At 43.3% G+C, this 25,218-nt stretch overlaps 1 protein-coding gene across 1 annotated transcript in view; it reads right to left on the bottom strand.

The window, feature by feature from the left end:
• Window positions 1-24,096, bottom strand: part of ETFBKMT (electron transfer flavoprotein subunit beta lysine methyltransferase) — a 29,199-nt gene extending 5,103 nt beyond the window's left edge. The window contains exons 1-2 of the mRNA XM_040345752.1: window positions 23,793-24,096; window positions 1,130-1,260 (exon numbers count right to left, since the gene is read on the bottom strand). Of these exons, the coding sequence (XP_040201686.1) occupies window positions 1,130-1,260; window positions 23,793-24,049 (388 nt within the window). The 5' untranslated portion in view covers window positions 24,050-24,096. The remainder of the gene's footprint in view (window positions 1-1,129; window positions 1,261-23,792) is intronic.
• Between the last annotated feature and the right edge of the window lie 1,122 nt (window positions 24,097-25,218).

Raw genomic sequence — 25,218 nt, 5'->3', positions numbered from 1 at the left:
AATCTTTCTTTGCTGTCGCTTTCTGTTTACTGGTCTAAGAAGTCACTGCTTGGGCATCCCCAGCATCGCTCAAGGCATGCCAGCCCGACGAAAGGAAAAATAATACCGCTGTCACTTCTCCTGTCAGCGGCGGCACTCCCCCTTCGATGTGGCTCCCAGGCCCTCTGGAGGAAATGATGGGCCCCCACCGCTGCACAGATCATCCCGGACAACCCTGTACATATCATCCATGAATGTAGGGTGGGTCAGGGCACAGTGGGCCCCCCTCCCATCAAGGGCTATGTGCAGTGAACACCTGCACCCATGGATGATACGCCACTGCAAATGGGCAAACTGAACAGTCTCTTTTGCTTTTCCAAATTAATACCAACATACGAGGGGAGGCCAATAAGTTCTTACCCTCATCATGATCTAGGTGTGCTTGGGAAAAATGGAGTAGGTGTCATGTTGTACATACAAAGTTGAATACCGAGCCGTGATTAATGGATGAATGTTGCACCTTAGTCTTTTTGGGGTTGGGTGATGAAGCATGTTTTACTCATTTATTTAGTTTTGGGATCATATCGATATACCCAATTTTCATCCATGGTCACTAACCTGTTTATAAATTCCTCCTCATCTTTGTGGTACAGATCCAAAATGCTTTGTGTACATTCCACTTGCTGTTTTTGGAATCGTGGCTCGGTATTCAACTTTGTCCGGCATGATACCTATGCCATTTCTCTTGACTCTAACTATAATTCACCATGACCTACGAAAACAATTGGCATGCATATGACTAAGATATCCACCTATAAACCTGCAAAATTTCAGATTCCAAGCACATCTAGATCATGGTGAGGGTAAGAACTTATTGGTCTCCCCTCGTATTATGGAATTCAGTACTTTCCATGTTGAAATAAACTATATTGATATGAGAGAAATTTGATTCTATGGATTCATAAAATTCATAAAATTCTGAGTCACAGACCGGAAACAAGCATTCAGCAAGTGAAGCCAAACCTCTGTATCAAGTCAGAATATAAGAAAGCACTGACACCAATGGTCAGCATTAAAACTAAAGGCAGTTTTCACCTAGGGTTTCTCACATGGGTATTTGGCCCTATCACAGTTTTTCGCCACATCTCACCTGGATCGATGTCATTAGCTAGTACATAAGAAGCCCCTCCCATTTCTGCAGCAATGGCCACTGCACCGCAACCACTGCCAAGATCTAAAATCTGTTTGTGTCGCACAACTTCTGGGTTATCCAGCAGGTATCTGTAAAGTAATAATGGAATAAAAATGTAATAACTGGAAGTGTCATGTTGAAGAAATATTATTATCACAGGTGCCATCTCTCCAGATGGCCAAGTATTTTCTGTTTTTTATCCATTTATAAGGTGCTTAGCCCTTTTGCTGCCCAATCCATTTTTTACACATGCTAATATGCATGTTTTAGGCCTGAAGATTACCTAAGGCCCCCAAAACATTGAGGCCCGGATTCACAAAGCACTTGCGCTGACGTATCTCAAGATACGCCGCGTAAGTGCAAATATGGGCCGTCGTATCTGTGCGCCAGACCCACAAACTAAGATACGCCTAAAAATAGGCTTCATCCCGCTGAACGTAACTTGCCTACGCCGGCGTAGCGCGGGCGTATATTTAGGCTGGACGCATGGTGGCGCTCCCATTGATCAGGCATTCAAATATGCAAATGAGGAAAATACAGCGATTCACGAACGTAAGTGCGTCCGACGCAGGCTACGACTGGTGCGCGTAAGTTGTACGTCCGGTGTAAAGTTAAGCCCCATAAAGGAGGTGTAACTCGGCAGCAGACATGTAAAGGTCTGCATCAGGGAACACAAGCCGGCGTATTTTACGTAGTTTACGTTGGACGTTTGTCTGGATGGACGTAGATTACGTTAATGGCGTAGGCAGTGATCCGGCGTATCTTAGGTAGTTGTTCCGACGTGGTTATGAGCATGCGCACGGGGATGCGTCCACGACACGATGCATGAGCAGTTCGTTCAACGTACTTTTCTGGCTCTCCAACCATCATTTGCATGGGGTCACGCCTCATTTGCATGGGGCAAGCCCACTTCCAGTTACGCCGGCCTGCGCCTTCGAAATCTACGCCACGCCAACGCAGCTATGGGAGCACCGACTTCCTGAATTCCATGCTTGCCTCTCTGTGCTGCGTCGGCGTAGCGTACATTGAGATGCGCTATGGCGGCGTAATGTGCGCCCGCTCTCTGTGAATCCGGGCCTATATATTTTCTGATAGCAGAGATCCTGTAGAATAAAATGGTGGTAGTTGCATTTTTTTAATGTCACAATAATTGCGATACTGTTTATCAAATCGATAGTTTTAGTGCACTATACATAAACTGAAATTCATTTTAAGTTCACACAAACAGAATATAATGTAATACCCATTTTTTTGTGAAATATAAAATATAATGTTGCATCAAGTAACTAGATAGCAAATACGTCAAGTCGAAAAATTGCATGCGCCTGTGAAACTGCAAAAAATGTTGATACCCAAGATGATCCTTGAGCAATGCTTAGCTCATCAATTTAGAGTAGGGTGGCAATAGAGTTATTGCTCTCACTCCAGCATGCATGGCGATACCCATTATGTGTGGGGTAGTTATCATTTTTTGTGTGAAAATTCGACACGTTGTTGAAAGGTTTGTAAAGCTGAAATGTACTATACAACACCAAACTAGTTGGTGTTAGTTTTGTGTAATGGTGTGTAGGCTGTAATTTTGTCCTTGGTGTTTCTTCCATTGCCTTTAGATATTTCTCTGAATGACTATCTTCTGTCACTCTGAAAGTTAACAGCCATAGCTGCTAGTATGAAAAGTTTTGCTGCTCACCTGCCCCCATCTGCCCCCATCGCCATTCACAAAACTCAATTTACTATTATCACAAAATGCACTGCATTCTGTGACTGGAGGAGGAACAGTTTAATGACAAGACCTCCAATTCCCATTCACAGTAATATGATCTTTTTGCATTGCAAAGAGGGCAGAAGCAGCGGGCAAGCGGTGCAACTTTTCAGACAAGCAGCGACTGCTTTTAAAACCTTGCAGTCCCTGAAGCTAGCTGCTCAAGCCTATTTCTGGCACCTATGAAGGAGGCACTAAGGGAAAGAAGCAGCCTGCAGGTAATGGGATACAGACCATTATACATCATTAAAATGCTGTGTCCTACAAAACAACTTAAAGTAGAACTCCACTCAAAAGAGGAAGTTGTGCTTTAAGTCCTCCTCCCCCGCCACATTTGAAATGTAATTTTTTTTGGGGGGGGGGGAGCTGGTACCTGGTTTTGACAGATACCCATTCCAACTCAGATCTACCCCCCCCCCACAGCCTTCTGGAACATGTCACAGGTCCCAAAAGACTGGGGGGGGGACCATTTACAAAGCGTAGTGCACCTTGTGCATGCACAGTGGGCAGCCGGCTGTGAAGTTGAAAGTAGCATAGCTGTCTGCCAACAGTTAGGATTCCGGCACTGGGAACCCAAAGGCTAGTGAAGATTTAGCCAGGGTGAGGACTGTGCAGGATGCCTGGACAGGTAAGTGTCCTTTTATTAAAAGTCAGCAGCTACAGGATGTGTTTTTTTTCCCAGAGTGAACTTACTCTTTAACTTGGCTTAAATAATTTTTTTTTGTTTTTGAAAAAGGTTTTGCTTTTTGTAACTTGAAGCCTCATAAGTAATAGCGTGTGGGATTTTTTAACGGAGGTATAGATACCTGACTTCAGTTAACCAGAGATACTCAATTCACAGTATATTATGTAGCTACATAGAGACCAGACAGACTTAAAAATTAGCCATTCAATGTATTTTAGCTCACCCTCAGATTAAGTATAAAGACTGAAGTATGTTGTGTAGGATATGTCAGGGTATACAACCCCGATTCCAAAAAAGTTGGGATGTTGTGTAAAATCTATATAAAAACAGAATGTAATGATAAACGAAAAAAACGATTTTTTTACTTGTTTGGTTGCTTTAACTGACATTATCTGCAGATCGAGGTTCACTTTGATCTGCAGATGAATGAACAGAGTACATACAAATATGGCATTATGTTACTTTGTATCTTTTCTGTTCCTGTCTGGGAAGTGTTTTGATAAACACCGTCAGACTCCTTTTCTTTTTGACAGTTCAGCTGCTGAAAGCTGCCCTGTGTACAGAGCAGTCCTGACTTTGATAAATCAAAGCTGTGAACTGCTAGGGGACTGGAAGAGGGGCCCGGGGGGCTTTTGTAGCAGGACAGACAGACTAGACGTGCTACACATGCCCTATGTACGATGATGATGTATTTTTGTGCGTGTGACATTAGTTGAAAAAACGGCATCTGGATGGGAGCATATGCTAGGCCAGTGATGTTGAACCTTGGCACCCCAGATGTTTTGGAACTACATTTCCCATGATGCTCATGCACTCTGCAGTGTAGTTGAGCATCATGGGAAATGTAGTTCCAAAACATCTGGGGTGCCAAGGTTCACCATCAGTGTGCTAGGCTAAAACCTGGATATAGCTTACAGCATTGATGATGCCTTTCCAGATGTGCAAGCTGCCCATATCATACGCAGTAATGTACCCCCATACCATCAGAGATGCAGGCTTTTGAACTGAGCACTGATAAGAAGCCAGGAGGTCCCTCCCCTCTTTAGTCCTTAGGGCGCGACACCCACAGTTGCCAAAAAGAATGTTAAATTAATGCCGCGTACACACGACCGTTTTTCGGGTTGTAAAAAATGACATTTTTAATGGTCTAGAAAAAATGAAGTTTTTTTCAACCCGATCGTTAAAACGGCCTTGCCTACACACGATCGTGAAAAAAAATGCACTAGCAAAACGCGGTGACGTACAACACGTACGACGGCACTATAAATCAGAAGTTCCATTCGGATGGCGCCACCCTTAGGGCTGTTTTTGCCGATTTCGTGTTAGAAAAAGACGATTTGTGCTTTTCAGTCTGTTACAGGTTGATGAATGTGCTTACTCCATTACGAACGCTCGTTTTACCAGAATGAGCGCTCCCATCTCATAACTTGCTTCTGAGCATGCGCATTTTTTTCACGTCGTTAAAGCCCACACATGACCATTTTTTACGACGTTAAAACCGACAACATTAAAAACGTTGTGAAAAATTAGAGCATGTTCGAAATTTTTAATGCCCATTTTTTACATCGTGAAAAATGCTCTGGAGCCCACACACGATCATTTGAATTTGAATGTGCTTTGGCCCAGAGAAGATGGTTTTTGGATCATGTTCATATATGGTATCTTCTTTGCATGATAGAACTTTAACTAGCATTGTTGGATGGTTTGATGAACTGTGTTCACAGACAGTGATTTCTGGAAGTATTCCTGATCCCATGCAGCGATGTCCATCACAGAATCATGCCTGATTTTAATGCAGTGCCTTCTGAGGGTCCAAAGACCACAGGCATCCAAGATTTCTCCAAATTCTTGGAATCTTTTGATTTTTTGAACTGTAGATGTAGATGAACGGTTTAGGAGATATCCCCTGTATTTGCATGTGCCGATGTAATCGCACTGAAGCAATGGCATGTACGTGCTGTTGCTGGCTATGCTTATTAGCTCATTATGCCTTTGTCTTGCAGGTGTTAAATTGTTTACAACCACTTTAAAGTCTTCGCAATTTTATGTTAAGGAATATTATTCTGAAATTGTTCAACATTTTTGGATGAAATTTTTCACCCATTTTCCCATTTTCTGATACACTCTGACTTTTTAAGATGTTCTTTTAGGCTGCATTCACACTATAACGCGGCGTATTTTGCCGCGACAAATAGCGGCGTATTGTACCGTGATTTGCCGTGACAAAACGAGACGTTTTAACCTTTTTTTTTTTTTTTTACAAAACGTTTTACATTGATGTCTATGCCGAACGCCGAAAGCCGCCTGAAAAAAAGGGTCCGGGACTTGTTTTCAGGCAGCAGGCGTACGGCGTTTCGGCGTTCGGCGTGAGATGTGAACCATCTCCATAGACAAGAATGTAAAATCACCCCTCCAGCGGCACGAGCGTCGGGCGTCAGGCGTAAATATGCGAAGGTGTGAATGCAGCCTTAATATCCAATGATACTAACCTGTTGCCAATTAAATTATTTGTTTTCCTTGTTAGTACCACTTAATTTTCAAGCTTTTTGTTTCTCTGTCCCAACGTCTTTGAGACATGTTGCCGCCATTCAATTTCAAACCTTTTTGTTTTCTTAAAATAGTACATTTTCTTAATTTAAACATTGAATATGTTTTCTATTGTGAATAAAATATGTGTTTTGCATTACATTCTGTTTTTATGTAGATTTTACAAAGCATCCCAAATTTTTTGGAATTTGAGTTGTAAAATTTACCTAATAGAAGGTAATATAGCTACCAAAATTACTGCGTTAAAACATATTGTGATCATAAGTTTATCACAATTTAAAAAAAGAGGATGTTTATTCCTGCGACTTTATGCTGCCTATTAAAAATAACGTCCAAAGACCATTTTTCAGGAACTTCTTGCCGCAGGTTCTCCAAACATAAATCATGAGTTTCAGTAAATCATTAAAGTCCAGAAAGCCAGGTCTGCATTCAAAGGAAAAAAACAGATTGTGCAGATTAAATTCTTGTAATGCAGACATCTTGTTCGTGAAACATACATGTTATCTGCCACCTCATGGGTGAAAGGCTGAAGAATATTTCATTACTATTCAAAGAAAAATATTTGGTCTAAATCTTTGAATTTATACATATTTTACCATTTTGGCCCAGTTTACCTTTGATAATAAACTGAAAATTAGAGGATAACATTAAGATTTACCATCAAATGGTGGCCCAATTTGTCCAAAACAAGGTTTACCTGAATACACTAAGTAGTTCATATGTTCAGTTTAACTAGTGCATGCAAAAATATGTTCAGGCATTAAGGGGTTAAAGGTAAAACTGGGGCTTCTGAAAGGCTAATTGGCTCCATGTGTGTTCATTACCTTGGCACTTAAGAAGCAAGCTAAAGAAAGTAGCCTGAGGGAATTTCAGTCAATCAGAATAGAGTCCATTGAACTAGAATAATGATGTATTGAATCATGCAGGACCTTCAATGATGCAGGTTTATTAACCACTTCAGCTTCAGAAGATTTTACCCCCTTCATGACCAGCCCATTTTTTGCTATTCAGCACTGTGCTACTTTTTTTAACAGTAAGCACTGTGCTACTTTAACCACTTGGGATCCGCGCTATGGACGAAAGACGTCCACAGCGCGGCTCTGAAGTGCCAAGTGGACGTCCTGCTGTTGTCATTCCCCGTGCGCGCCGCTGGGGGCGCGCAGCGAGGAAACAACGTGCCCGGCGGTGCCCGAGCGATGCGTTGCCTGGCGGCCGCGATCTCCGCCAGGTACCCGCGATCGTCGGTGACAGCAGGGACGTTGAGCTCTGTGTGTAAACACAGAGCTACACATCCTGTCAGGGAGAGAGGAGTCCGATGCTGTGTCCCTTGTACATGCGCTTATTATTATTATTATGAAAAAAATAAAAGAACAAAAATTTCTTCCTAATTTTAAGCCAATGTGTTTGGTAAAAAAACCCTAATAATGTCCTCAGTCTAACCATCTTCTGTACCATGCCCGCAGCCTCTGACACCTCCTGTATCATGCCTGCAGCCTCTGACATCTACTGTATCATGCCTGCAGCCTCTGACCATCTCTTGTATCATGTCTGCAGCCTGAGCCTCTGACCATCTCTTGTATCATGTTCTCAGTCTCTAGCCATCTCTTGTATCTCTAGGTAATAGAGCTGTGGGGTGCTGTGTAATGTAAAGGGTGCAGTTGTGGAGAGGGGGTACACAGTAGTGACAAAGAGATATTGAAAGATGCAGGGGGCACAGTGGGGTGTTTTTACATTTTAACGTGGGGGGGTCGCTTTTAACCCCCGCTAGCGGTCGAAGAAAGTGTAAAATGCGACTGTGTATTGCCGCTGCCGAATCGCAAAAATTTCAGCAGACGCCCATGGCTGTAACAAAACAATATGTGAAGAAAGTGAAGTGCTGTGAATACTTTCCAGATGAACTGTAAGCACGGAGGTAGAAACATTATGCTTTGGGACTGTTTCTCTGCTAAAGGTACTGGCTGACTTTACCACATTGAGGGGCCAATGGACAGGGCCATGAATTATAAAATCTTGGATGATAATTTTCTTCCCTCAGCCAGAATACTGAAGATGGGGGGTCTTCCAGCATGACAATGACCCAAAACATACTGTCAAGGCAACAAAGGAGTGGATCAAGAAGAAGCACATTAAAGTGTTACTAAACCTAAAAACGTTTTTTACATTAATGCGATTTTTTTGTTGGCAAATTTTATAAATTTTTTACATTCAGCTTTCAGCGGGGAAACCCGATGTCGAGGCCCCCCCCCGAGGTCGATCCCTCGATCCTGGCAGCTCCCGTTGCCGCCATCCTCACTAAGGGATACAGGCAGTGGAGCCTTGCGGCTTCACTGCCCGTTTCCTACTGCGCATGCGCGAATCTCGCGGCGCTTTGTGAATGGGCGGCTGCTTTCTGGGATACACACAGTTCCCAGAAGGCAGCACGCCCCATTCCCTAGAAGACAACGCAGGGAGGACGAGGAAGAACACCTGCCGCGGTATGGGAAGATGCAGATTAGGAAGTTCTGCATAGCAACCACCATTTCTGGTAAGTAAAAAAAAAAAAAATCACATTTTTTTTTTTTTTTTTACAGGATTTGAGTGTTTTTTTTTTTTGTTTTTGTTTTTTTAGGGTGGACCTCCACTTTAAGGATTTAGAGAAGATCTGTAAAGAAGAGTGGACCAAAATCCCTTCTGAGATGTGTGCAAAGCTGGTAACCAACTACAGGAAACTTCTCACCTCTGTGCTTGCCAACAAGGGTTTCTCCACCAAGTACTAAATCATGTTTTGCTTGGGGATCAAATATTTATTTTAGTCACTGAACTGCAACGCAATTTATAACATTTGTATCATGTGTTTTTTCTGGATTTTTGGTTGATATTCTGTCTCTATCATTTAAAATACACCTATGATAAAAAATTATAGACCCTTAATTTCTTTGTAAGTGGGCAAATCTATAAAATTAGTAGAGGATCAAACAACTTTCCTCACTTACTGACATTTTTATTGTTTTACTACTAATCACTGATCAGCAACTTATAGTGGGACTGTGCTAGTGCAGCGGATAATCTGACACTAACTTTGTGGGAACTGACTAACTGCCACTACCATCTCCAGTGACACGAATACCAATATCAGTGCTAATAATACTGTCATTGTACTAATGACACTGGCTGGGAAGGTGTTACCATCTAGAGACAATCAAGGGGTTAATTGTGGGCTTAACAATGTGTAATGTGTGTAATACGTGCTGCTTTTAACTACAGACTGATTTGTTTCTTTTCCATGCTTTGCATTGTTTATACTTTCACCCAATTAAAATCCTTATCTACAGACAGTATGACTCCCAACGTGTTTGATAATAAATCAAACTCTTCGTGTCTTGAAAAGACTTCTCCATACCAAGGACAATAACATATTTACAACTTCGAGAAAATTAAATGTAGTTCAGCCAACTGTGTTAAATGTCTAATAGGTGTATATATGTATCAGTTCATATATTGGTTATATGTTTTATTTAAAATATATATATATATATATATATATATATATATATATATATATATATATTGGGACACCTGCCTTTACATGCGCATGAACTTTAATGGCATCCCAGTCTTAGTCCGTAGGGTTCAATATTGAGTTGGTCCACCCTTTCCAGCTATAACAGCTTCAACTCTTCTGGGAAGGCTGTGCACAAGGTTTAGGAGTGTGCCTATGGGAATGTTTGACTAATCTTCCAGAATTGCATTTGTGAGGTCAGGCACTGATGTGGATGGGAAGGCCTGGCTCGCAGTCTCCGTTCTAATTCATCCCAAAGGTGTTCTATCAGGTTGAGGCCAGGACTCTGTGCAGGCAAGTCAAGTTCCTCCATCTCAAACTCGTTCATCCATGCCTTTATGGATCTTGCTTTATGCACTGGTGCACAGTCATGTTGGGGCCATCCGTAAACTATTCCCACATAGTTGGGAGCATGAAATTCTCCAAAATGTCTTGGTATGCTGACGCCTTAAGAGTTCCCTTCACTGGAACTAAGGGGCCAAGTCCAACCCCTGAGAAACAACGCCACACCATAATCCCCCACCCCACCAAATGATCTGGAAAGTGCACAAAGCAAGGTCCATAAAACACATGGATGAGCGAGTTTGGGGTGGTGAAACTTGATTGGTCCTGACCTCAATCTGATAGATCCCTTTGGGATGAATTAGAGCGGAGACTGCGAGCCAGGCCTTCATGTCCAACATCAGTGCCCGACCTTACAATCGCCCTTCTGGAAGAATGGTCAAACATTCCCATAGACACACTCCTAAACCTTGTGCACAGCCTTCCCAGAAGAGTTGAAGCTGTCATAGCTGCAAAGGGTGGGCCAACTCAATATGGAACCCTACGGACTAAGACTGGGATGCCATTAAAGTTCATATGTGTCTCAATACTTTTGACAATATAATGTATATTGTACATATTTATGCAAAGTTAACTGTTTTGTTTTCTTATTTAAAAAAAAAAAATAATAATAATAATAATAATAATAATAATAATAATATATATATATATATATATACACACACACACTCTCATAAACGTGAGCACACCCCTCACATTGTTGTAAATAATGGGCACTAAGGGGACCGATATCACTCTAACAGAAGCAGGTTAACGGCTTTCTTATTTTCATCACGCTGACCGCATGAGGGGGAAAAAAAAGCTTCTGTTTACTTCCGCGATCAGCTGTTATTGTCTGACAGCTAACCACGTAGTAAAGGGCCTGCTGTGATTGGCCCTTTACCCCAATCAGTGATCATCCGAGTCCCAAGCACTCTGCAATCACAAAGCGCGGGCAGCTTGAGAACGGGAGGATGTCCATGTACGCCCTCCCAGCATTTTAGGCTGGCGCCAAATGGGTAATAACACATGCAAATGAATATGAATAATATGAAATACATGGGTTTATATGAAATCCTACTACACCATCAAAATGTGCAGACATATGCAGATACTTCACATGTCTGCTCCTGATGGGCGGCTCTAAGCTGCGAAACGCGTCAAGCTACTAGTTGTGTATTCCAATCACACGCCTACCAAAATATGTGCCGTTATACTATCTTTACCCTGTCAGGGATCACAAATACTGTAGACCGTGCAGATGCTATTCTTTTACTGTATATATCGAATTATGAATATTAGTGGACAATTTATCATGTGATCTATGTTTACAAACATGTTTTTACCTGTTACTACCAGCTCAGAAACGGGCACCTTTATATGGGTGCATTTCTTTGTATTTGTATATGTATTTCAATGTATGTACACATGTATTTATTCATTATTAATAATTTTATTTTCCACCATTCTATTCAATTTGCCATCATGAGCCTCATTCAAAGTCCCACTTCTTCTTTTGCATCTCTGCTGCTATTTTGCTGCATTTTTGCTCCCCTTTTTTCTAATGACAGGGATGGAGGCACATGACCCTACCCAGTCATGGCTTCATTTAAAGTCCCAATTCCCCCTTTCATAATGTTATGGAGATGGAGAGGAGCGAGAGGATTTGTTCTGTGTTCCAACACATTCTGACCTAAGATGACTACGCTGCTCCTCCATAGATACAGTACAGTGAGTAATCGTTGTCACCCTAGAACAGAAAGAGTTCTACTAGCAGGATCACCAGGTGAAAATAGGGGTAAAAAGAAAAAAAATGCAGCCATTACATCTCTTTTAAGGTGCATTATAATACATTTTTGTTTTTGGGTTTAGGTAAGAATCAGACCACTCTCACACCCAAAGAATAGGGACAGATAGCACTTCTGGAATGTAAACAGATCCTGACTAAGGCTCCTTTCACACAGGCGGACTCAGTTACTACGGAGTCCGCCTGCTCCCACCAGCTCAGCAGGAGATCTGTCCACAGATCTCCGCTGAGCCGACGGATGACAAGCTCCTCTCTGCTCACTTAGCGGGGAGGGGCTTGTCGGGCGCCGCTGTCTTCTATGAAGCGATCTGATGAAAACAGACAGCATGTCTGTTTTTCATGAGATCTTACCCGATCCGATCCACCATTGTCGGATGGGGACGTGTCCCCTTACGTCTGTTTTTAGCGGATCGGATGTCAGCGGACCCTCCCTAAGCTCAAAAAACAGTATTATTTAACCATTTAAGCCATTTTGTGAGACCTGAGTGAGTAGCAGCTGAGAGAGCAGCAGTGTACTTGTATTTGCCACATCACCTGCCACAAGCTGCAGATTGTCCCCTTGCCTTGTCACCTGGCCACGCCACCTGCCACAAAAACGTGATACCGGCGCTTTGCCGCGTTTTGCGTCTGAAACGTGGAAAACGTTTGCGTCTGAACCCATTTTTTTACTTCTGGAAAAACAAGGTTAAACGCAACTGCCTAAAAACGGCAATAAACGAGGCTGTGTGCATGGACACATAGGATAACATTGAATGTGTTCAGGGGCAGTTGAAAAAGCTGTCCAACTGCCTCTGAACACGCGTTTACCAGCGTCTTGTGTGCATGGGGCCTAAAACAAACTCAGATCAGTCATAAACTTTGTATGGTTCTCTTTAGGGGACTCCTGACTTTTCAGTAAAATTGATCCAATGGCCCTACAGATCACATTTGGGGTATTGAGAAGGTGAATGAGGAAGTGCTTTACTGCTGCTTCGGGTGGTTCTTCGGCTCTCCTGTTCCTCCAACTTTGTCCGGACAGAAAACGGGGAACATCCATCCTTTGCAACTAATTAACTCAGAGGCGATGAGCAACAGACAGTTAAAATCCACACAAAAAGATTTATTCTTGCAGCAGTCTCCCTCCCCTTGCAAAGATTAACTGTTGTTTTGTCAAGTGGATGACGAATGGTCATACTTGTGTTATCTGTGCCCTGTACTGACTCATCAGAAGGGAGAATTAACCTATAAACATTCACCAATGTCAAGTTGTTCTTTAATGATTCCATCGGTAAAACACACTATACAGTATGTGTATATTTTGGAAAGCTAACACCCCAACGTCTAATCTATGAGGCATAATGAGTCTTTTGAACGGTTCAGTTTTTTGAAAATGTGGGAAAAAAAAGGAAAACGTTGTGTAAAAAAAAAAAAAAAAGTCTCCCTTTGTGTAAAAAAAGGAAAACTTTTTTTTTAACACAAAGTTGTCCATTTATAAGATATTTCCAACACATAGCATGTACATAGCAAAAAATACACCCCAAAATACATTCTGCTACTCCTCCTGAGCATGGCGATACCACATGTGTGAGACTTTTACCCAGCCTGGCCACATACAGAGGCCCAACATGCAAGGAACACCGTGAGGTGTTCTAGGGACACATAGCATGCACATACCAAGAATTACATCACAAAATAAATTCTGCTGAGCAAAGGGTAAACAAAAGTTTACCTGTGGTTTTAGTAGCGAAGTTGTCCACAGGAGGACACCACTGGTCCAGGCAGCAGGCAGGGACTTGGTCAGCAACAGTGAACGCAATTGTCCAGGCAACAGGCAGTCCATAGTCCGTACAGGCAGAAGACAGGGATACTGTCTATATACAGCCCAGGGTCAGTGCAGGCAGGGATTTTCAGCAGTGCCAAAATATTGGACCTGGTAGTAGGCAAGAACATGGTCCATGTGGTGTGGTTAGTTCATGCAATAGACAGAGGCATGATGGCAGTAAAGCCTTGTACACAAGATCGGATTTTCCGACAACAAATGTGTGATGGCAGGGTTTCGGATAATCCGGCCCTTTGTACGCTTCATCGGACAATTGTTGTCAGAACTTCCGACAACAAATGTTTTATAGCATGCTTTCAAATTTTCCCAACAACAAATGTGTCTTGTCGGATTATCCGATCATGTGTACACAAGTCAGTCGGAAAAAAATCCAAAGTGCAAACACGTATGCTCCGAACCAATGCTATCTATAGCACAATATTAGCAGAAGTTGCCCAAAGAGTGGCGCTAAAGAGCTGAAAAACCACATAGTTTCGTGTATGTTGGCTGAAAAAGTTCTGCCGTCTGTATGCAGAACAAGTGTACGGTCAAATCGAGTCGTGTGTACGAGGCTTAAGTCTTAGGCCGCGTACACACGGTAGGACCAAACCGATGAAAACGGACTGAGGTTCAGTTTTATCTGTCCAAACCGACCGTGTGTACGGCCCATGGGACTTTTGTCCTTCAGATCAAAGTTTTAGAACTTGCTTTAAAATCGGACTGATGGACTCCTCCTGACTGTCGGTCAAAACCGATGGTTAGTACACAAAAGCATTGGTTCAAAACCCGCGCATGCTCAGACTCAAGTGGACGCATGCTTGGAAGCATTGAACTTCGTTTTTTTCAGCACGTCGTGTGTTTTACGTCACCGCGTTCCGACCCGATCGGTTTTTGGAAAGATGGTGTGTACGCACATCAGACCATCAGTCTGCTTCAGCGGTGAACCGATGAAAACGGTCCGTCGGACCATTCTCATCGAAAGGATCGACCGTGTGTACAGGGCCTTACAGGCAGCAGGCAGAAGTAGGGCCTCAATAAGGACAGAATGGGGACGGGGTAGAGGCTTTTCCCACCCAAATCTCTTTGACGTCTCCAGACCCTGATCTAGGAATGAGAGAACAAAAAATAACTCTGGAGCCCCTCACATATGTGAGACCCCTGTGTTATGAATCCCACTAGTCCAGTAGCAGGAAACAAGATCAGTCCTAGAGGCAGGCAAAAAACATGGTCAAACAGTCCAGGGTCAGTTCCAGATCAGGCAGAGGTATATACAGAATCTGCAGACAGAAGCGTGGTCAAATAACAAGCCAGGGTCATTTCAAGAGCAAGCAGTGCCTTAAGGGGTGTGAAGGTGAATGGAAGGAACAGAGAATTACGTTCACCATACTTCACTAATCATTTACTGAAGTATGGTAATGGCGGAATCAGTCACTTATGCAGAGGCCAGGTTGGGAAGGACACTGGGGACAATAATAAGAGGTGTTTCTTCGAAATCCTCCACTGGTACACACCTTTCATCTTTTCTGACGTCTTTGGCCTGTTGCTAGCAAAGGCAATATAGCCTTCTTTTGGTGGTATTTGATCACCTCTGTGGTTTTTATTTTTTGCGCTAGAAACCAAAAAAATGTGAAAACATTTTGAAAAAAAAATTATATATATATATATATATATATATATATATATATATTAATTACACATACACAAACTTTTTTGCTGTAATATATATCCCCCCCCCAAAAAATTGTCAGTTTAGGCCAATATGTATTCTTCTACATATTTTTTTTTTAAACAAAATCGCAATAAGCTTATATTTATTGGTTTGCGCAAAAGTCTACAAAATAGGGGATAGATTTATGACATTTTTATTTATTACATTTTTTACAAGTAATGGTGGCGATCTGTGATTTTTAGCGGGGCATCGACATTGCAGCGGACAGATTGGACACTTTTAACACATTTTTGGGGCCATTGACATTTACACGGTGATCAGTGCTATAAAAATGCACTGATTACTGGGTAAATGTCACTGGCAGGGAACAGGTTAACACTAGGGGTCGATCAAGGGGTTAAATGTGTTCCCTAGGAGGTGTTTCTAACTGTGGGGGGGATGGGACTGACTGGAGGAGGATATAGAACGCTGTTCCTAATCACTAGGAACAGCAGATCTGTCTCTCCTCCCCTGTCAGAACAGGAATCTCTCTGTTTACATTGACAGATCCCTGTTCTGGCTCTCTATGGAGCGATCGCGGATGGCTGGTGAAAATCGCGGCCGCTGGTAAGTACTGCTTCGATTAAAAAAAAACTACCCGATTCCCCTTGACAAAATGAGCATCAATCTAATGTAAAAATTAAGTTTTCGGGTGAACCTCCACTTTAAGCGGTTTATATCACTTTATTGCTGAAGATTCTGTATAAACCCACTGCTTCTGATATATGATGTCACACTGCCATTATCCAGCTTTGTGATCTCATACTCGGTAAACCATACACAAACAAAAAGATATTATTGGAGTGGATCATCTTTAAACTCTACTTAACATTGGTGACTCCAACTTGTGGGCCAATACAAAGTAAAGACTTGTAGTAAAAAAGCTCACAAAATAGTGGAAATTGTTGTTATGATTGTGGTCTTGCAGTGACATCTAGTGGCCAAAGATGAAATTGCAGTAGTACAGCTGCTGAAGTCCCTGTCAAGACTTCCTTTTACTTTTGTTCAGGATCGACAACATTTCAGAGAACATCTTTCCAAAATTCCTTGGACATGAATTCCCTGTGAAAGATTTCCCTCCAAATCCTTTTCCAGTGGCAAAAACAAAATATCACCTTTTGGATTACCCTAGGAGGGACACACAAGGATTTTTTTTTTTTTTTCGCTAATCAATTCATAACGTAGGGCCAATTCAGACTGTTGCAGTGCATAATAAATAAATAAATGTTGTTCATTAATGTACTTTGCATTAAAGTGTTACTAAACCCAGAACCTGCAGTCACTATATCTGGTCTCCCACAGTACACAGAACATGGAAATGCAATTATTTTAGTAAATATAAACTGCCAATTATCTTTTCTCATCAGCGGTATATAGCAGTCTTATGACTTCTATCGGTGTCTGGTTAAAGCTTGTAGGATGAGTTTTAATTCTACTCTGACTGTCCTATGAGGCTGCAGGACCCCTGACCCTCTGTCTGGACCAGTAATTCTCAAAATGTGTTCCGTGGGAATTTTTTTAAATATTTAAAATTGCTAGCGCTTTGAAACCTTGAGCATATCGAAAAATGAAATGGCAAATCAATGTCGCAATAGCTAAAAAGTAACATATAAAAAACCCAATCTCTGTCAGTCTGTCATTCATTGGTTCCTTTCGTAACGCGAGACCTTGCTCGCGTAATGAATTATATTGACGATGAAATGCACGCTTGTTTGTCGACTTTGGAGCCTCGCTTCAGTCCGATTTGCCCTCAAAAGCAGGCACATCCTTCACATTAAATGTGAGTACAAAGACAAGTGTGTCTTGCCTACAGTCATGCATGGTGGTGGGAGTGTCATGGTCTGGGGCTGCATGAGTGCTGCTGGCACTGGGGGCCTACAGTTCATTGGGGGAACCATGAATGCCAACATGTACTGTGACATACTAAAGAAGAGCATGATCCTCTCCCTTTGGAGACTGGGCCGCAGGGCAGTATTCCAACATGATAACGACCCCAAACACACCTCCAAGACGACCACTGCCTTGCCAAAGAAGTTGAGGGTAAAGGTGATGGACTGGCCAAGCATGTCTCCAGACCTAAACCCTATTGAGCATCTGTGGGGCATCCTCAAACGGAAGGTGGAGGGGCGCAAGGCCTCTAACATCCACCAACTCTGTAATGTCATCATGGAGGAGTGGAAGAGGACTCCAGTGGCAACCTGTGAAGCTCTGGTGAGCTCATGCCCAAGATAGTTAAGGCAGTGCTGGAAAATAAGGGTGGCCACACAGAGTATTAACACTTTGGGCCCAATTTGGACATTTTCACTTAGAGGTGTACTCACTTTTGTTGCCAGCAGTTTAGACATTAATGGCTGTGTGTTGAGTTATTTTGAGGGGATGGTAAATTTACACTGTTATACAAGCTGTACACTCACTACTTCACATTGTAGCAAAGTATAATTTCTTTGGTGTTGTCACATAAAAAGATATAATAAAATATTTACAAAAATGTGAGGGGTGTACTCACTTTTTGTGAGATACTGTATACCAACTGAAGTGACAAACCTTGGGTGGTACACAGAGATGAAGAAAAGCCTCCTACATAACTTGTACCCATTAATCTACAGCCTTCTCTTCTCCACAGCCTTCTAAAACACACAGATCAAAGGTTATTACTCAGTTCCACAAAGCAGGGGGTGGGGTCCAATGTCACACACTGCACAGCTCAGAGATGAGAGCTGGAGTAGTCTGAGACCTCAGTGGATATGAGGGACATGCCCCCTGTACACACTCTCAAAGGGAAACATGCACAGCCCAGGCTGTCAATCACAGGCTGTGTGCTGGAGTTCCTCTCTATCATTCCCTTCAGTCCCTTGAAGTAGGCACAGCCTGTCTGAAGTGACTCATGCAGATAGCAGTGTCCCTCTGTCCCTCCTCATTTGTCCCTCATTTTGGTCTGATCTATATACTTCTATATAAGATGCACTATTTATCTTTTAAAAAGTGTTTCCCAGTGCTAAACCTTTCATTCAATTTATAAATTGCTGCATTTGCAAATTGTCAGTATAAAGGAATAGTAGTGGTATAAAAAAGGAATTGCAGGGTTAACTAATTATTTTTTAAGTCTCCTTTCAGGGGGCGTGGCAGGGGGTGTGTTCTATGTCTGCATACTTTTGCTAATAGGTGTCCCTCATTCCCATCTCAGAAAGTTGGGAGGTATGCCTGTGCATTATTTATTTTTCATGTCAGAGGTTTACAATCACTTAACCAGACCCTTTCTGAAACTTTGGTTAAATTAGTATTTTTGCTAGAGAATTACTGCGTGTCCTCACTGGTCCCTGCTGTCTTCTGCGACCTGTGTGTTTCCCAGAAGACAGCGAGGGGGGGACGGGGACAGAGTAGGCACCCGGGTGATCTATGCCAGGAAGTGGGAGCAAATACCTGTATTAGACAGGTATCTGCTCCCTCCTCCCCCCTGAAAGGTGCCAAATGTGACACCAGAGGGGGGGGGGGGGATTCCAAAAAGTTCATATTTAAACACATTAACAGTGAGGTTCCATTAATATTTGTGCAGTGAACAAGGCTTATCGCCAAAACTAATCTGCTGCTGCCTATACTCACTGTAAAGGCTTCAAAATAAATACACTTGATGTAATGGAGTTGCTGCTTCTTTTACTCGAATATTTGTGCACTACGTTCATGCGCGTATGCTTGCATGCTTTATGCTATGCATTAAAGCAGCATTAATTCCAAAAGCAAACATTTATTATTTTGCAGCTTACCAATTTGTAGATGTGATGGCTGTATTATTTTTTTTTTTTTTTTTGGCTTTCCTTCCCTTGTTTTCACCTAGTGATCTGGCCAGTAAGTCTGTTTTTCAACAGAAAAAACTGTCCTGGTGATGCAGCAGTTAGAGCAGGGGTCGGGAATCTATGGCTTGCGAGCCAGATGTGGCTCTTTTGATGGCTGCATCTGGCTCGCCTCTCAATCCGCGGATCGCGTGGTGTGCCGATCCGTGGATTGAGCCCATAGGAAAGGCCGCGGCTTCGGCCTAGCTCCGGAGCAGCGGCCATCTTGGTACACCCGGCCGCGGCCTAGGGGAGCAGCGCGCTGACGTCATCATCACCCGCCTCAACTACAAGCAGCCAACGTTAGGGGTGATGTGGATATTACAGTTGCTGGAGATGTGCACATTACAGTGGGGAGATGTGGACATTATAGTGGGGGAGATGACGTGGATATTACAGTGGGGGGAGATGTGGATATTACAGTGGGGGGAGATGTGGATATTACAGTGGGGGGGGATGTGGATATTACAGTGGGGGGGAGATGTGGATATTACAGCGGGGGGAGATGTGGATATTACAGCGGGGGGAGATGTGGATATTACAGTGGGGGGAGATGTGGATATTACAGTGGGGGTGATTGTGGATATTACAGTGGGGGGGGGGGGGGAGATGTGGATATTACAGCGGGGGGAGATGTGGATATTACAGTGGGGGTGATTGTGGATATTACAGCGGGGGGAGATGTGGATATTACAGTGGGGGTGATTGTGGATATTACAGTGGGGGGGAGATGTGGATATTACAGTGGGGGGGAGATGTGGATATTACAGTGGGGGGAGATGTCTGTGGATATATTACAGTGGGGGGAGATGTGGATATTACAGTGGGGGTGATTGTGGATATTACAGTGGGGGAGAGATGTGGAAAATTACAGTGGGGGAGAGATGTGGAAAATTACAGTGGGGGAGAGATGTGGAAAATTACAGTGGGGGAGAGATGTGGATATTACAGTGGGGGAGAGATGTGGATATTACAGTGGGGGAGATGTGGATATTACAGTGGGGGAGATGTCTGTGGATATATTACAGTGGGGGGAGATGTAGATATTACAGTGGGAGAGATGTGGATATTACAGTGGGGGAGATGTGGATATTACAGTGGGGGAGATGTCTGTGGATATATTACAGTGGGGGGAGATGTAGATATTACAGTGGGAGAGATGTGGATATTACAGTGGGGGAGATGTCTGTGGATATATTACAGTGGGGGGAGATGTAGATATTACAGTGGGGATGATTGTGGATATTACAGTGGGGGAGATGTGGATATTACAGTGGGGGTGATTGTGGATATTACAGTGGGGGGGGGGAGATGTGGATATTACAGTGGGGGTGATTGTGGATATTACAGCGGGGGGAGATGTGGATATTACAGTGGGGGTGATTGTGGATATTACAGTGGGGGGAGATGTGGATATTACAGTGGGGGGGAGATGTGGATATTACAGTGGGGGGAGATGTCTGTGGATATATTACAGTGGGGGGAGATGTGGATATTACAGTGGGGGTGATTGTGGATATTACAGTGGGGGAGAGATGTGGAAAATTACAGTGGGGGAGAGATGTGGAAAATTACAGTGGGGGAGAGATGTGGATATTACAGTGGGGAAGATTGTGGATATTACAGTGGGGGAGATGTGTATATTACAGTGGGGGAGATGTGGATATTACAGTGGGGGAGATGTCTGTGGATATATTACAGTGGGGGGAGATGTAGATATTACAGTGGGAGAGATGTGGATATTACAGTGGGGGAGATGTCTGTGGATATATTACAGTGGGGGGAGATGTAGATATTACAGTGGGGATGATTGTGGATATTACAGTGGGGGAGATGTGGATATTACAGTGGGGGGAGATGTGGATATTACAGTGGGGGTGATTGTGGATATTACAGCGGGGGGAGATGTGGATATTACAGTGGGGGTGATTGTGGATATTACAGTGGGGGGGGGGAGATGTGGATATTACAGTGGGGGGAGATGTCTGTGGATATATTACAGTGGGGGGAGATGTGGATATTACAGTGGGGGTGATTGTGGATATTACAGTGGGGGAGAGATGTGGAAAATTACAGTGGGGGAGAGATGTGGATATTACAGTGGGGAAGATTGTGGATATTACAGTGGGGGAGATGTGTATATTACAGTGGGGGAGATGTGGATATTACAGTGGGGGAGATGTCTGTGGATATATTACAGTGGGGGGAGATGTAGATATTACAGTGGGAGAGATGTGGATATTACAGTGGGGGAGATGTGGATATTACAGTGGGGGAGATGTCTGTGGATATATTACAGTGGGGGGAGATGTAGATATTACAGTGGGAGAGATGTGGATATTACAGTGGGGGAGATGTCTGTGGATATATTACAGTGGGGGGAGATGTAGATATTACAGTGGGGATGAGTGTGGATATTACAGTGGGGGAGATGTGGATATTACAGTGGGGGGAGATGTGGATATTACAGTGGGGGTGATTGTGGATATTACAGCGGGGGGAGATGTGGATATTACAGTGGGGGTGATTGTGGATATTACAGTGGGGGGGGGGATGTGGATATTACAGTGGGGGGAGATGTCTGTGGATATATTACAGTGGGGGGAGATGTGGATATTACAGTGGGGGTGATTGTGGATATTACAGTGGGGGAGAGATGTGGAAAATTACAGTGGGGGAGAGATGTGGATATTACAGTGGGGAATATTGTGGATATTACAGTGGGGGAGATGTGGATATTACAGTGGGGGTGATGTCTGTGGATATATTACAGTGGGGGTGATGTCTTTGGATATATTACAGTGGGGGGAGATGTAGATATTACAGTGGGAGAGATGTGGATATTACAGTGGGGGAGATGTCTGTGGATATATTACAGTGGGGGGAGATGTAGATATTACAGTGGGGATGATTGTGGATATTACAGTGGGGGAGATGTGGATATTACAGTGGGGGAGAGATGTGGATATTACAGTGGGGGAGAGATGTGGATATTACAGTGGGGGGGGAGATGTGGATATTACAGTGGGGGAGAGATGTGGATATTACAGTATAACGCCTGCATGAAGCTTAACCTCACCACGTATCAACCAGACTACACAGCCATCAGCAAAACCATGCAGCACCAGAAGTCGCATTAATGGTAAGAAGTACTTTATTCATCATTTGTTAGCAACAGCATAACAGCGTTATTAAAAATAATTCAGAGACTTATTGTACTTTAAAAGTGTTGGTCATACATAAAATGCACACATTTACTTCATTTTAAACATATTGGCCCAGATTCTCAAAGGACTTACAATGGCATATACGTACGCCGTCGTAAGTCCGAATAAGAGCCGTCGTATCTATGCGTCTGATTCTTAGAATCAGTTACGCATAAATTCGGCTTAGATACGAGCGGCGTATCTTATTTGCATATTTACGCTGGCCCCTAGGTGGAGTTACCCCTCATAAAGCAGGTGTAAGTCATGTTAGGTATGGACGTCGGAAACGTACGAACAGCATCGTATTTTACGTCGTTTGCGTAAGTCGTCCGTGAATGGGGCTGGACGTAATTTACGCTCACGTCAAAAGCATTGACTATTTGCGGCGTAATTTTGAGCATGTGCACTGGGATACATTAACGGACGGCGCATGCCAATCACGTCGGGTCACTATTCATTACCATAAAACACGCCCACACCAGCCTACTTTGAATTACGCGGGCTTACGCTGGCAAAGTTACACTACGCCGCCGTAACTTTGGGCGCAAGTTCTTTGTGAATACGGGACCTGCCTCACTAAGTTACGGCAGCGTAGTGTATCTGAGATGCGCTACGCCCGCCTAAAGATAGGCGTTTGTATGTGAATCTGGGCCAATGTATGGCTCTCACGGAATTGCATTTTAAAATATGTGGCGTTCATGGCTCTCTCAGCCAAAAAGGTTCCTGGCCCCTGAGTTCGAGGGCTGAGACAAACCATAAACACTGACAGGGCTGTTTACAACGTTCAGTTTTTATTTATTTGTGTTAAACGTTTATCCCAAAAGGAATAAAACTGTAAGGCCCCTTTCACACGGCGGACTGTTCAGGTCCGCCTGTCAGTTTTTTAGGCGGACCTGAACGGACGCTCCATGCAGGTCTATGGAGCCACGGATGTCAGTGGTGACATGTCCGCTGACATCTGAGTTTTGCAGCTCGAAGATCCAAAATGCTGCAGGAGGAAAAAATGATTATTCAAACACCAGAAGCTTGAATCGGGCAGATTTTAGCGTTTTTTGCACAATTTTCTGTCCAAATGATTTAGATTTTTTTTTATAAAATAGTAATAATATATGAATAAATAAATGTAAACTAAATACACAAATAAATAAAATAATAACATGTAATAATACATAAATAAATAATAGTTAACCCCTAACCTTAGAAAAAAAATAGAATGGAACGGGTGTGTGCTTTGCAAAGAGAATTTTCAATTCAATAAAGTACATGAAAATTCCCATTTTCTATTCCACACTATGATACAAAACGAAACAAAACTATTACAATTTCCCATAGGAAAACACAATTGCTGTAATACCAATCTGCAGCCATTAGATGGTGCTCTGCTCCCACTAATCAAGAGTTCTATATTGTTCCTTCACTCACCGGGCTAGCGCTTGTCCTCCAGGCCAGTAGATCGCCCAGTAGGGGTCGCCGTAGGGCCAGTGCTCGGGGCGGAGGTGCCAGTACTTGCAGTGCGGGGTGAGCAGGAGAAGTCTAAGCTCCGGAGTGAGGTGATCAGTGACCACCTCTGTGTGCTGCAGTATGAAGCTGTGCAGATAGGTGGCGCTGGTCTGCCGCCTGGCAGAGGGTGTAATTCGCGCAGTGAGAGAGCGCAGCATAGACCGACATGCTGTCTGCATGATGTGACTGGGTTCTCATATCCCTCCGCCGCTGTGCTATATCCCTCCGCTGTGCAGTTATAAATCTTTCTTCCGGATGCTTGAAATCTAGTCCGGGGCTGACTGCATAAAAATGTTTTAACTTAGAGTCCAACTACGATTATAAAAAAAAAAAAGTTCTAGCCAACTAAAAATTATATAAAAAAAAAAAGAACTGTGGGGTTGTCCATTACTCTGCGATCGTGCATCTGTGGGCATCCGCATGGAGGAGTAAGCAGTCCTCAATTCGCCTGCTCGCATTTGGCCAGTGGAAATAAGCGCAGGGCGAGTGTGGAGCAGGGGCGGACTGGGCTGACAGTTTGCACAGTGTTGCCTATTCACACCTAAAGGGGTTGTAAAGGCAGGGCTTTTTTTCAGGGGGAACTTGGTGGAACTCAGTTCCACCACCTTTGGCTCAGACCCTTTGGTGCCTTCTTACCACAATCACTTGTAAACACAGAAGTCTGGTTTCTGTGTTTACAAGTGACAGCTTTTTAACCCCCTGAACTCTGCACTCTGTATGTAATGCAATTCTGGTATTTAATGCCCCTTTAAGACCCTTCTACTGTTTGTGAAATCTGAACAGGTCGTGGTTGAGTTCCTGCACCTATTTTCTGAGAAAAAAAGCTCTGTGTAAAGGTATTTTTTTCCCCCTAAACAGCCTCCTTTACCTTAGTGCAGTCCTCCTTCACTTACCTCATCCTTCCATTTTGCTTTTAAATGTCCTTATTTCTTCTGAGAAATCCTCACTTCCTGTTCTTCTGCACACAGTAATGCAACGCTCTCTCCCTGGTGTGGAAAAAGCCTCTTGAGGGGGTGAGCAGGAGGGTCAGGACGCTCTCTACTTTGCAGATAGAGAAAGGAGCTGTGTGTTAGTGGGCGTCCTGACACTCCTGCTCGCCCCCTCCCCCCTCAAGAGGCTTTCTCCACACCAGGGAGAAAGCCTCACATTACTGTGTGTAGATACAGACAGAAGAACAGGAAGTGAGGATTTCTCAGAAGATATAAGGACATTTAAAAGCAAAATCGAAGGATGAGGTAAGTGACGGAGGACTGCACTAAGGTAAAGGAAGCTATTTAGGATTTTTTTTTTTTTACCTTTACAACCCCTTTAACCACTTAACCCCCGGACCATATTGCTGGTCAAAGAG

Source organism: Rana temporaria, chromosome 3 (assembly GCF_905171775.1).
Source record: "Rana temporaria chromosome 3, aRanTem1.1, whole genome shotgun sequence".
NCBI classification, from domain to species: domain Eukaryota; kingdom Metazoa; phylum Chordata; class Amphibia; order Anura; family Ranidae; genus Rana; species Rana temporaria.
This window is presented reverse-complemented; position numbering and strand designations above follow the sequence as displayed.